Source organism: Eleginops maclovinus, chromosome 1 (assembly GCF_036324505.1).
Source record: "Eleginops maclovinus isolate JMC-PN-2008 ecotype Puerto Natales chromosome 1, JC_Emac_rtc_rv5, whole genome shotgun sequence".
NCBI classification, from domain to species: Eukaryota; Metazoa; Chordata; class Actinopteri; order Perciformes; family Eleginopidae; genus Eleginops; species Eleginops maclovinus.
Genome location: NC_086349.1, coordinates 19297558 through 19311146, shown reverse-complemented (window position 1 = coordinate 19311146; position 13589 = coordinate 19297558). Strand labels below are relative to the sequence as shown.

The following is a 13589-nucleotide window of genomic DNA, read 5'->3' as shown; positions in this document are numbered from 1 at the left end:
GAAGTTGTAAATCCTTTTTACTGTCTTGCCAGTTGGTGCTCCTGATCCGGCGCAATTCCTCCGACGAGCCGGGGAGAGGTGAAGAAACTGTAGGAGCTCAACGATGGAGCACTTTTAAGAGATAACGACGAGCTCCTCCGTCGGAGATAAATACACAGGGTCATCTACATGACCAAAGAAACAAGACCGGCAACGAGAAACGCAAACGTAACAATCATGCAATTTAAATATAGACGAATTTAAGCAACCGCTTTTTCTTCAAGGTTACATCGCTTGAAGACGCCCCAGCATCCCTCTTGTCGCAGATCAGCTGGTTGGTTGATCATCACGGGTACCGACCATGTCCGTGGAAGAGCAGGACTACCCCAACGCTATGCTGTTGCTGCGGGCCGAGATCGAGCGTCTCTCCCGGGACTTGAGTGAGACCACGAACGAGAAGATCCAGGCGGCTGAGTACGGGCTGGTGGTGCTGGAGGAGAAGCAGCAGCTCAAGCAGCAGTACGATGACCTGGAGATCGAGTACGAGGCCGTCAGGCAGGAGGTGGACCAACTCAAAGAGGTAAGTTGATTGATGACTCTAAATATACTCAAGATAAATCATCCTATTCTTTTTATAGGCCCTATGCATCAACATTGCATACACACTCAAACCCTTATATGTTTGGGCGAATACAGATTTGTGTTGGCATGAGAAAAGATTTACATTGAGCTTGTTATGTATTTGTATGGTGTCATCCCAATACTCTATATAGGGTCTTAGTTTGATATGACATTTGGAAAGGCATCTGTCTTTCATCCTACAAGGTAAAAACTGCAAAATGAAGAGGTGATGCTTCCCCTGTTGGCTGCTCCACACCCCACCCCCTCTTTACTCAGTGTCCCCCATTGCACTGCCACCTTTATTTATTTATACAGCTCTTGTGGCCTCTTTTTGAAGACATTCCTGTCTGAGCTCAGCTAGTCTAGGCCTTGTTTCTTTCCACCCCAACTTCTTCCATGTCGTGATAATATCTACTGACTGCAATTATGATTATAATTACTGGGTATGTGCAACACATTGCTGTGCATGCTTGATATGGAACATCAAAATCGTCATACATTTGCACTATATGTTGTTGTTTATTGGTTAAAGTGTGTTTAGTGTAAGTTACTTTTTTGAAATGGCATTACATGGACAGTTGACATTAATTTAGAAACAACCCTAGATGTATGATTGGCATTATATATCTTGTCAAAGTGTCTCAGCTTACTGTAGATGGGCCCTCTTCTGTGAACAAGAATTACTAGTTTAGTTGAAAGGGGAGGGAGTACGTTTGAATTTTAAACCTTCCCGCTCAGAAGAAAGGGGATGAGTTAATGCAGAGGAAACCAGACCAGTTATGACCTTTGGGAATGGAAAGAATGTGAAGAGTGACGCTGGGCTCAAGAGTCAGATAAAGCATAGGTCTGTTTGTTCAGGACAGTGGCCTGACTTATACCCTAGTGTTGTATCATATTGTGTCCAGTTTTCTTTACTAGAGCAGCAGTTTGTCACTGTCTTGTGATTTAGAAGAGAAAAGTATGGCCGTAGTAAGGCAGACATTTCCACCAACGGCTGCAGCCTCTAACTCCTGTGCCCAGAAGTAGTCATGGAAATAAATCAGATTCCCGTTGTTTCACACATGCTTGTTCATGGTTGCTCACATCCTCCTTTGAGATATGTGTTCTTCCTGAGTCCTCCCACCATGCCAGACAACCAATAGCTGAGATCATGGTAAATCCCTTATTGCTTTGCCAGAAATCTGCTCGTCTCTCCCTTGGGTTTCTCTACTTTTCAGTAGAGAGACACACAGAGAAAGGGGTTTTCAGCGCTATGCTTCTCCCTCTTCTCTGTCCGTCTTCCATTTCCCCTCTCTTTAGTTGCTGTTAATGTCTTTGGTACGAAGGCCTTGTCTGAGACAGAGGACAGCAACCATATCTGTGTAGAAGAAATGGACTGGAAATGGTCTAAAAGAGAAACCATCTACAACATAAAAAAGGAGCACAGGCTATTCAGGAGATATTTCTTGATTTTTCAAAATATGCCATTTGAGATCTGTTTAAAAAAGAGACTCTCCTTGTGAATCTGGTGAGACTCCCAGACTTTTTTCTTTCAGTCACATAAGCGAACACAAACATCCCTCTGTGCTGGCAATAAACTCAATTGTTTGCTCAAAGCTGTGACAAATGTTCTTTCTCTTGCCTCAGGTTTGGGTTAAACAGGTTGTAGATCACTGATCAGATGTTAAGCATTGAAAGACCATAACTATGTTCCCTTTATCCCTCTACCCAGCCCCCATCCGGCTTCTGTATGAAGGCCAGAAGTGATGCTATCACATAAGAAAAACAAACACATTCTTCTGACATCGCTCCCAACTTCCTCTGTATTGTCTGATGAAAGCAGTTGATAGTGGGGAGCAAACATAAGATAACTACTGTCCCAGTTGCTATCTTAGTGTTCAGTTCTCAGAAGTCAAATGTCGGCCATAATTCAAGAAATCACTGCAATTGTGAAAAGACAAATGTCATATTTACATTCTCACAGTCATGTTGCTCTTTTTTGTGGGACATTATAGGTCAGACTGACAAGTGTGGCTTCGTCTGCAGCTGTTACAAAGCACATAAGACAGTTTCTTTGGTCAGGTATAAATTCCATGTCCTCTTTAGTACACAACTACTATTTACACTGACAGTGTTTGGATGTGTATTCGAGGACTTGGACATACTGGAGTAGATTGTCTGGGAGATTTAATAAGTAGCTCAACAGAAGAGCCTCTCCACTATAGGGATGGGTATCGTTAAGGTTTTAACGGTACTAGTACTGTTATTGATACTGCTTATCGATCCGGTACTTTAACGGTATTCTTATCGGTACTTTTTGATTTTTTTAAAGGGAAAAACTAAACAAATTGGAAAACGAATTAACATTACTTTATTTAAATGTAAAATAAATCAAATATGTATTATTATTATGATGTTTCATTCTTAAGTACAATTTTGAGGGTCTGTACTTTACTTGAGTATTTTAATTCTTTGCTACTTTGTACTTCTACTCCACTACATTTATTTAATCCCTTTAGTAACCTTACAGATTTGGGTTGATGATCTGAAATATAATCAACCCTTAAATCAGACTTTAGTTCCACCTGGAGTAAATTCACAAGCTACCCTGCAGTATACAAAGTCATTAAAACTAGCTGCACCGTTACCAGCTTTGATACCACTCAATAATTATAAAACATATGATATATATTATTCTGAAATGGACCAATCTGCACAATGACTACTTTTACTGTCGCTGCTTTAAGTACATTTTGATGATAATACTTTTCTTCTTTTACTTGAGTAACACTTTGAATGCAGGACTGTAACAGAGTATTCCTACACTCTACTTTTACTAAAGTACAAGATGTTAGTAGTTCTACTGTTACTAAAGTACAAGATCTGGGTACTTCTACTTTTACTCGAGTACAATATCTGAGTACTTCTCCCACCTCTGCGCACCTGACGTGATAACGTTACTCGGAATTGGGGCAACAGAGCTACGAGTTATGGCAGTCACAAACTGCATTTCTCCGTCTTAATATGATGCCGTTGGACAGATCGCTCATGTTTGCACGATTAAAAACAAGCATTGTCCACGTCGAGCCTTATTGAGTGTAACCTTTGAACGCTCCGTTCTCTCCGTCACTGGCAGGTCTTTGTGTGTGCTACGTTACAGCCTGTCTGTGAGCAAACTGCCCCGAGCCCAGCACACAGACGAGAGCGAGATCGCTTTTTTGGAGTGAAGACAGCGGAAATAATGATATTGCAAATTGGAACGGAGTTGGTAGGGTAAAATGTTGTATATATTTTTTATTTCTCCAGTACCGATATAGCAATACCGATAACGTCGGAGCTTATCAATACCACAGTCTTTAGATATGTAGACCCGGGGCCTGTTTAGTACCGGCTTTCGATACCCATCCCTACTCCACTAACCACAAACCTTCCATCTCGCTTAGTGGTATTCACAAACATTAAAGAAAAGAGCTCAGATTTATGTGTATTCATAGCAATTTATTGCCATGATAGATACCTCTCTTTTGTGTTATGCTGGATGTAAATAGCTAACCAGAAATCATCATGACAGTAAGCAAACTCACCCCTGCAATTCCCCACCCTCCTGGGCAGGGCACTCATATTCACACAGAAACACACTCCCACATACACGCTACTCTTGAGGCAGGAAGATGGAGGAATTCTGCTGTTGCTTGGTAACGGCACAGCTCTGTGCCTTTTAATTTGAGTGGCTGTGCTGCCTTCCTCAGCAGGTGCTGCTTCCTGGGTATGATGGTTGACGACTCCATAGCAATCAACTACCTGCTAGCTACGATAGCAAATACTGTAATAGGCTGTAAGCTACCATTTATTGGTTAATGGTATTCATAGGCTGTTCCTCTCTGTTCTCTAAAGTAGTTATCATATTTGTATGACTTGTTAAGGTCATTGGCATATCTCCCCCCTGCTTTTCCTCTCTTCATTCATTTCATAGCCTTCCAACCCAAAAATTGTAATCTTCACCCATTGTTTGTTCGTCACTAGGGATCAATGCTACCTTTATGTTGATGTCCCCCTACCCATTTCCATCTTCTCACTCTTTAACTTCACTGAAAAGTAGGTACAGTATGCACTTAGCACCAGCTGGGACATTACAGTAAATTTGAGGCCCTTTGCACTTCCCTTTTCTACCTCCTGGAGACTTCTATCTCTCACATTTATTTGTGAGTATGTGACTTTTCAAGGACATTTGAAAAACAATACACTACAGTTTAAGTCACCAGCTGATTTGTACACAGTGAGCTATTCCCTATCCAAATAGTGCTCTGATAAAGGCACCCTTGCATGCTAGGGTTATTGTGGCAATATGATAAGGATGTGTGGACTTTTCCCAGTTATCAATCAGATTGCAGAGTGCAGTCTCAGTCACAAGACAAAGTCGCTTATCACTACTACACTCAATGTACAGCGGAAGGTGATTCTCCCTCTGCTGCTGTTGATATTCTTATTAAGCCACTTACAGGTGTCTCATCAGGTGACACATTTTTCTGTGGGCTTCAGGTTTAGCTTCTTGGTCTTTCTAATGCCTGTTTGAATGTAATTAAATGGAACGCATTGGCCTTAAAGACGTGATTTACCATCCAAACACAACAGAGAAATAGAAACTTATACTCCCAACTTTTATTTCTGATACTGGTTATATATTTTTGGTACTTTAACAACCCTATAGCTCCTTGGTCCTTAGGCACTGTCAAATGTCTCAGACTGCACTGTGTTCATTCAGTTGCACACAAACCCTGTTCATCCTCTGCAACGCTCCTATCGATGTAGCGACAGCTGCATACTGTGTTGTGGAATTCAAACAGACAATCGGAACCCTAAATATTGTTAAGCTCAGTAAAACTCGTCCTGTGTGCTCGGCTCGCTTGCCCTTTGTGTGCTTGAGCCAACTGGGGTTAACAGTTCTTGGGTGTCATAGATGAGAGAGGGTTAAATGCCAGTCGAACACAGTGTATGACAAAAGAGAGCGAGAGAGGCGTCCCATTGTGGCTACATTTGAAAGGATTGGGCACTTTTGTCCCTTTTGAAATAGCAGATCACTAAAGGATATATCTTTATATATCTTAAACAAAGATATCTGTTGTGACTAAGCCTTTTCTTTGCTGGTAAATAGATTGATTGCTGATTGGGTGTTAGTAAAAAATACGAGGACCAGAACCCCATCTGTTCACTTATATTAAGAGTCATAAATAGAGTCAGTCTGATATTATTGGATTTCCACACAAAGCTATGTTTCAGCATCAGATCAATCACATTATCTCTATTTTGTTCACCATTTCTTACTTAATTTAGCCATTATTGTATATAATCACAACTTTCAAACCTATCGTAATCTTTAACCCAGCTCTTTTATGTATTTGGCTTCATCTGTGACCTAGCATATGCTTGTCCAGTGTATTTTTTTTTACTGGACGCAAGTCTGCAGTTAAGGGGTAATCTTTCTAAATGGCACTAAATAAAGTCCTAAATCCCCTACCCTCCGGGCGTAAGAGGATGAATCGCAGCAGCTATTCACAGGGCTTACGGAGGTCTGGGTGTCTGCCAGGCCCAGCCACACTCAGAAGCCTCCAGAGCCAGGGACAGGTGGGTGCAATTTTGGGTGAGGCTATAGACAGAGGCTGTCAGGTGCTCATCAAAAACTGCCATGATGTCCCTGTCCTCTCCTTGTAGCCTATTGCAGTGGCTGCCAAGCCTAGCTGTCAGTTCGCTTAGTGCTTTCGGGCCTGGATTGCTACTCATTGAATCTCAACCCCAATAGGGATGTGCAAATAGTTATAAATATCATCTACCCAATCATTTTGTAAAAAAAGTTCCTCTGCAAAACGTTTAGTGTCCAGACAGTCTGGTCTATCCGCAAGATCCAATCACTACACTAATGTGTTGCAGAAGGCTGACCATATGGTATCAAAGTAATGAAAGACTTATTCTGCAGTTTTAGGTGAAACGGCCCGCTGCTAATCCTTGAGATTTTAAAGGCTTTTGTCTTTAACGCTGATAAACAAAATGCATTCAGTATCCGTCTACAGTTTAAGCATAGGCCACATCGACACTGTTTGAGTGTGCCGGCCTCAGTGAGGTGAATTGTTTGAGCTGTAGGAATTTTGTTTCATGAGTGAAGTGGAGTGTTTGTGTAGTATGTTAAAATAAAGAGTATGGCAGTGTAGAAGGAACATGCATTCAGTACTTATTTGGCATACTTAGGACTTTGGACTCTAAAACCTACAAAGAGAAACCTCTGAGAAGTTGTTGTTGGCTTCTGATAGTGTAGCATTGTGACTGCCCAAGGGGTTATTGTATATTATCTCATTTTGTGTGCGTCATCAGTTTACACTCAACATACACTTCCTTACGGCTGCAATAAAAATGGTATGTCCATAAAATTGAAGCAATTTATTGTTGAGGAATACATTTGACTTCTTTTTCCCATAAGTGAAAAGCCTACAATTATACGTAGTTAAATGTATACCTTTTCAATTACCCTGGGGTATGAACATTTCTAATAAACATTCAGACAAGTCAAAAGTGCCTGTAGAGAGGGCTGTATGGCAGCCCAGCAGGGTCATGATTCTACCAGTCTAATCCAATTACTGAAGACCAGGCGCAGATCAGGCAGGAATTCCGGCTAGAAGAAGAAGATGAGGTCATAGTAATAGCTGAATGCCTCCGACAATACAACATGGTTCTCTCTGTCAATGGGCCGGTCTCCAGTTTCCCTTCTCCTACATCTGGGCTATAAGCTATTATAAATCTGTCAACAAAGAAGCCAGTGTGTGTGAACATGACTGAGCTAGATTTGTGTGTATGAAAAATACAAGGGCCACTTATTCCTTCTCTCCTACATGTCCAGCTGTCTTTATTATGTAGTTTGATTGTGTTTATTGCATCCTATTTTGTGTTTTCACCAACTAACTAACACCTTACTTAAAATGACAAAATGCCTTATTGTGACAATTATTAAACAACTTTTTTTGGGCTTATTTATGGCCATGGCCTTTATTGCAAAAAACCCTAGCCTGTGTGTTTGTGCTCTACAGTAATACCTTTATAATGTGTTTGGCTAATCAAGATATCATTTAAATAATATCTGAAATAGGTACTTTATTTTAAAAACATGGTCTAGTCAGCTTTTGGCCTACGAACAACTATTCCGTTTATTAATGTCAACTTAAACAGTTCATGGTAGGGTCATATTTATTTGTATGTATACACTACAGTGTATTATATAAACATATGAATCAGCTAAGAGTGTACAAGTTGTCTGTTTTGAACCTCGCCTGCATCATTCCTTTAATAGAGTCTTGGATATAGTCTGTGGGCTGTGTCAGATTGTCCATAAACCTTCATATCATTTGTGTCACAAAATCACAGCCGCATGATTGTCACATGGTGACACCCTCCTATGCAATATATGGCTTGCTGTTCAGTGAAGCAAATGACTACAGGTTTCCTTTAACCATAAAAGGCCTCTTACTGAGTCAAGGCGAAGCTTTGCTCTGTCAAATCTTTTTTCTTCCTTGTGATGAATGACTTCATAACACTCGTCCTTGCCCCCTGCTCTGCATCCTGTTTACTTGTGAGGAGTCTGGCTTTTTATAGCAGAGAGGAAGTGTATGGAATATGGCTCTGTTTCAGTCCGGATATGTTTTAAGTGGATCAGAGGACGTTAACACATGAAGTTCATCAGGCACTTCTGTCACCTCTGTTCAACAAGGAATTATTGTCGAAACAATGCAGATGCAAATAGATTTTAATAAATGTGATGTCCCTCAAAAGATGTCCGTAGTTTGAAGATAGTTTGAATATCTGTCGGTGTTCACAATATTTGCGAAATTAAATGTATATTTTTACTAATCAGCACTCTTAAATAAAAGGAAACATTTGCGTTTTCCTTTTAAACATTTTGGAGGGATGGATTTGCAAGTTTTTATTCCATATATTTACTTAATCTTAACACACAGCAAGGAATCAGAAGCAAATTCATGTTGTCCCTGTTGTTGTTCTTTTAATTAACCTCAACAATCAGAAGTCCTCATTCACCCATATTGTGAGACGCCTTACTTAACTGAACTTTGACACACAAAGATACTGAGAGTTTTCCCAGAGCAGTGCTACGTGGAATATATCCCTAAAAACAGAAGCTTAATGCTTGTTATTAACATTTACGAATAGAAGGAGCAAGCTTGTGGTAGATATAAGTGGACAGATGGTGGGAGCCCCCCCTACAGATATACACACATGCACATGTAAGACAGGCCCCACCCATATCCTCCCAACTAAAGATGCGTTTTGTTGTGCACTTTCTTCCTTGCAGCTTATCCCTGGGTTTCTGTGGTTCAGAGCAGTGCCTTAGGAGATCAGATGTAGACCGATAGCATCTCTATTTACACGAGTACTTTCTGACACACCCTTCTCTGGTTCCTCGGAAATTCTACAAAGTCCACTCATCTCAATTATCTCGTAACTGGCAGAGCAGTGCCACCCATGTCACCTAAATTAATTAAACCAGAACTCAGATTCTGAAAACATCTTCTCGTTTTAACAGGCCATCTATTCAAACGTTAACAAACCCAATTGTAAAGGATTGTCCCTCAGCCCTGGGGGTCCTTTTAACCTCAACACCACAGTGCAATCAGAGAACAGCAGTGTGCGTACATTGTCTCCAGATTCCTTACCCACTCCCCACCGCCACCTTCCTCCTCTCCTCCAACTTCCCCAGGCTCCTATTGTAAATAGGCTAGTGGGTCTGGGCCCCTTGTTGCAGTGTGTTGCCCCAGAGTCTCATGGAGCCCATGCTTTGAAACCCTCCGGCATGGTTGGAAAGGGGAGCGAGATGGAGAATTGGGAAGGGGGTGACCGGGAGGGGAGAGTTGTATAGTCAGGCAGGGGGTTGCCTGTACAGCAATAATGACATTAGAGTTTAGGCTCATCGAGAGCGAGGAGAGGAGGGGTTTTAATTGGATGTGTGCCAGTCTCTCAGGGGTCCTTGAGAAATGGGGATAGCAGACCAAGAAAGGAAGAGAAGACACGTTTGGATGGGAGGGGCACTGGGCCATGCCTGTGTCTCCTGTGGGAACCAGTTCACTCTTGTTATAAATAGTAGAAGAATAGGAGTTCCTCTATCAACTGGCTAAATGAGTTTAAAGTGCAAAAGAGGAATTACCAGCAACCTATTTTTTTGTTCAAACAATGCTTGATATGCATCACATAAAAGAGCCCTAGGGTGTTTTCCAGCATTTGCGGTTATGGTTACTCATATCTTTCATCTACTTCATAATTTTGTTTGCACATGTTGTTTAAGAGAGATGTATAGGTATTGTAGAGTTGACCAAGTATGTTTTGAACATGGAATGAAAGAAGTTATTATGAAATACAAACCATTGAAAATCACCTGTCTGCTCTATGCATATACTGTTTTCTATTTCGGCCTCAATGCTACTTAAAAAGAGAATGTTGTTATTATTTCTTATGTGCAAAGACGTTATGCGGCTGTTAGCACTTACCTCATTCTCTACAAACTGACATGGCCTCATATGGAAGGCTTGCCGCCCTGATCCAAGATTCAACCTCACTGGTAGAGATTGTGCGTTCACAGTCACATTCAGAATTTAATTACTGCAAACGAAGGTAGGTCATTAGTCTGTGTCTGGCCGCGAGCAAAGATAGGAGAGGAGAGTTAGGAAATGAGAACGAGATTGGAAGATACTTTCTGCATTGTTTGTAACTGAAAAAATGTTATAAGGGGTGAGGAATAATTGCATTCAAGTTGCAACATAGAAGGCACCTTAGATGGAAAACGTCAGGAAGAAGGAAGTAGGGGCTTCCCCTCCACCATTCTGTCAATGCTTCACCCTGATTGATCAGACATGTCTCGGCACTAATGGAGGAGTCTAGGGTGATGAGTGGAAATGCATTAAAGTCTGTAAATTGCATTCTGTTATGAATGAGTATTGTTAAGGTTTATCATGGAAGGTGAAGGGCTTTGAAAAAAAAATCATGCCTACACTAATCATATACAAATACACTAATAAATCAATGTGTACATCACCTCCCCCTTTTTCCTGCAAACCAGACCTTGGACTTTGTAAGAAAATGTAATCACACATTTGTGTTTGTGTGTGTGTGCCTGGCCCCAGCTGCGGCCCCGGCTGCTCCCCTCCTCCGTCATTTATGTCTGTAACAGCGAGGGGCTTTTCAGCTGAGGAGGTCATACGTAAAGGCTCCACAGGGAGCAGTTTCCTTTAGGAAATAGGCTGAAATGCACACCAAACAGAGACTTGGTCTGTTGTTGGTTTACTTTGATGTAGGCTCGAACAACTGGCAAAAAATGAAATACTTCAAAGCATGAAGACCAGCAAGCTCTTTGTGCAAACTGCTCTCAAATCCGAGAGGTATGGGACACGTGTGAGTACTGAGGCCAAAGAAGAGTTAGTAGTGCTAGGCTGTGCTCTGTAGCCGCCATCTGTGTTGGTGTCCTGCCTCTACTGACCGCCTCCCACTCTGTCACTGTAATTGGCATAGTAACCATAACAACGGCTGTTCCCCTGGGGTGCAGGCGCGTGGACCTGAGGGATCTGATACAGCAACCGAGTGTCAGGCAGAAAGGGGAACCAACAGGCGGACAACAGGCAGGCGTTGTTAAGGCTGCTTTGCATCGCAAATGATTGAGGTTGTGAATGCCTCAAGCCAATGTGATATGAAACATTGCCAGGATATGAACAATGATAAAGAACTCAGGCTCCTGCTCAGACGCTGATATGGTGGTGCAATATATCAGACTTAAATCTCTGCTCTCCCTTGAGACGGTGGCTTTTTCCTCCATTCTGAAGCAGATTTAGCTGCTGAACAATACAACTGATTAACAGCTGTCAATTGATTCACAAGGAAGCGTCTGTGTATATATAAGATTAATTACTGAAGACAAAAGTAGCGTTTAAAATCGTCGTGCTTTCATATCCTTTGGTTTCACAGAACTAACAGATTTTCCTGGTTATAAAGAGAGAAACAAAAATGGTAAGAATAGCATTGTCAGGAAACCCTTAACCCAACTGAAGTCTGCTGTTTCTGTAAATGTTGATAGAGGAACATGGTTTGTTTTTAGACTCAGCCTGCATTCCCCATTTTCCCGAGTGACTTGAAAATTACCTTGTTTTCATTATGCTACAGCATGTAAAAGCTGCTTTCATCTTGTATATTATAATTACTGAAGGCTAAATAAGCTGTGCTCTGACTCAGGTTCTTCAGCTCGCTGCAAGAGGCATAATGACAGTTTTGCCTGTAATAACACAGGAGCCAGTCGATGAACACCCACATTATAGCGCCTTCAGGATAATGCAGACACTATGACAGCAGTGGGCTTGATTGTTTTCTCTTTTCCAATGTTGCACCTTCAATAAAAGGCAGTATATTTTCTAAAAGCTCCTGTCTTTCTGATGAATTTAAAACATGTTTGAACTTGAAGTCTGTTCTGAGGTTGACTTCATACAGAGTCTCTAATGATGAATTCAGATTAGTGGCATGCGTGAAGTCGGAATAAAATATGAAGTGTGGTTTTCCCCAGCGAGATCGGATGAAAGCAGTAACCAGAGCTTAATCATTGCAGCCTGATGTAAGCAGGGAAAGTGTATGTGGAAATGTTGTATCACAGCACTCCTGCATCCCAGTTATGGTTGAAGATGACTTCTGCAGTGAGGCGTGTAAAGGGCCTCATGAGTCTGATTAGTACATCACTTATAGGCAGAGACCTTCCTGTGTGTTTGTGTGTATGTGTGTGTCTACCTTCTCCCAGTGGCTCCATCACCTCTGGCATGCTCTCTCTCTCTCTCTGTCCTGCCATGCTACTAAGGAGATCCAAAATCTGGCTCAGCTTTGTTTTGGTTTTATGGGTTTCACACCCTTAAGCCTTATGATGAGAGTATACTCAACCTGTACACTTGCGGCTAAATCATTTCTATTTTAAGGAAATGTGTGTCTTATAAACTTGCATGTGTATTTTTTCTCTAACCTCTGCTTTCCAATATTCTCTGTAGTGTATTCCTTGCCTTTGGCATGCAGTGCGTTGGCTGTACGTGTTGACAACATGAGTTGCATACAGTTTTGGTGGAGCCCCTATGAGGCTTTGAACACTTACCTCTTTCTCCTTTATCTCAGAAGGAAGAGCATGCCCCAACATGGCAATACCAGATGCTGCGTTATAGACTGCAAGGCACACTGGGACATTTTTTAAAATGGGATGTGTGTATGTGTTGGGTGTGTGAAATTGTCCAGGCCTGTGTGTGGATAATAAGCCAACGGCTCTGTGCTATGCAGTGAATCAATGTGGCTCAGTGCCAGGCAACAGCTAATAGCTCTGCCTCCCGCGCTCATATTCCTCTCGCCTCTTTTTTTCCCTCTCCTTTCTCCTTCTGTTTGACACATATAGCACCTCACATACATGTAAGTGTTAAATATGACAGTTTCTTCTCCTCCTTTCGCCATAGTAAATCCCTACTTGAAAGGTACACTTTTTAGAGTTGCAGAATTGGTGAGAAACTGTCTTTAAAGCTTGAAGAGGAGAATTCATACAAGTGGAGCTTTAATCATGATAGCCAAGAATTTCTCAAGGGAAGAAAGCAAATGTCTGTCTTTTCCATCTCACAGAAGAGTAAAGTCTGAAGTAAATAATTAGCTTCTCTGTTACTCATTAAAGCAACTTGTCATTGGCCTTGGCATGACATGCACTAATCAGCAACTGTGCTTTGAGTAAATTGAACAGACACTGCCATGTGACATGGTTTGCATTCCTTACAGAATAACGGTATGCAGAACGGGGGAAAACATGGTGAGCTGTTAAGTGCTGTAGAACTAAATGAAGTATAGTGTGGTGAGATGTAATGGTAGAATAGTGGGTCAACCCGCTGTGCTAGGTCACTCATGTGTATGTGCTGCCCCAAAAGATCTGTATTATCAACAGTTGATAATGGGAAACTAAATAT

General features: G+C 41.5%; 1 protein-coding gene across 2 annotated transcripts in view; it reads left to right on the top strand.

Annotated features, from left to right (window-relative positions):
- Positions 1-46: 46 nt before the first annotated feature.
- Positions 47-13589, top strand: part of LOC134863301 (protein bicaudal D homolog 2-like) — a 45627-nt gene continuing 32084 nt past the window's right edge. For both annotated transcript variants that reach the window (XM_063881750.1, XM_063881743.1), the window contains exon 1: positions 47-559. In XM_063881750.1, the coding sequence (XP_063737820.1) occupies positions 341-559 (219 nt within the window). In that variant the 5' untranslated portion in view covers positions 47-340. The remainder of the gene's footprint in view (positions 560-13589) is intronic.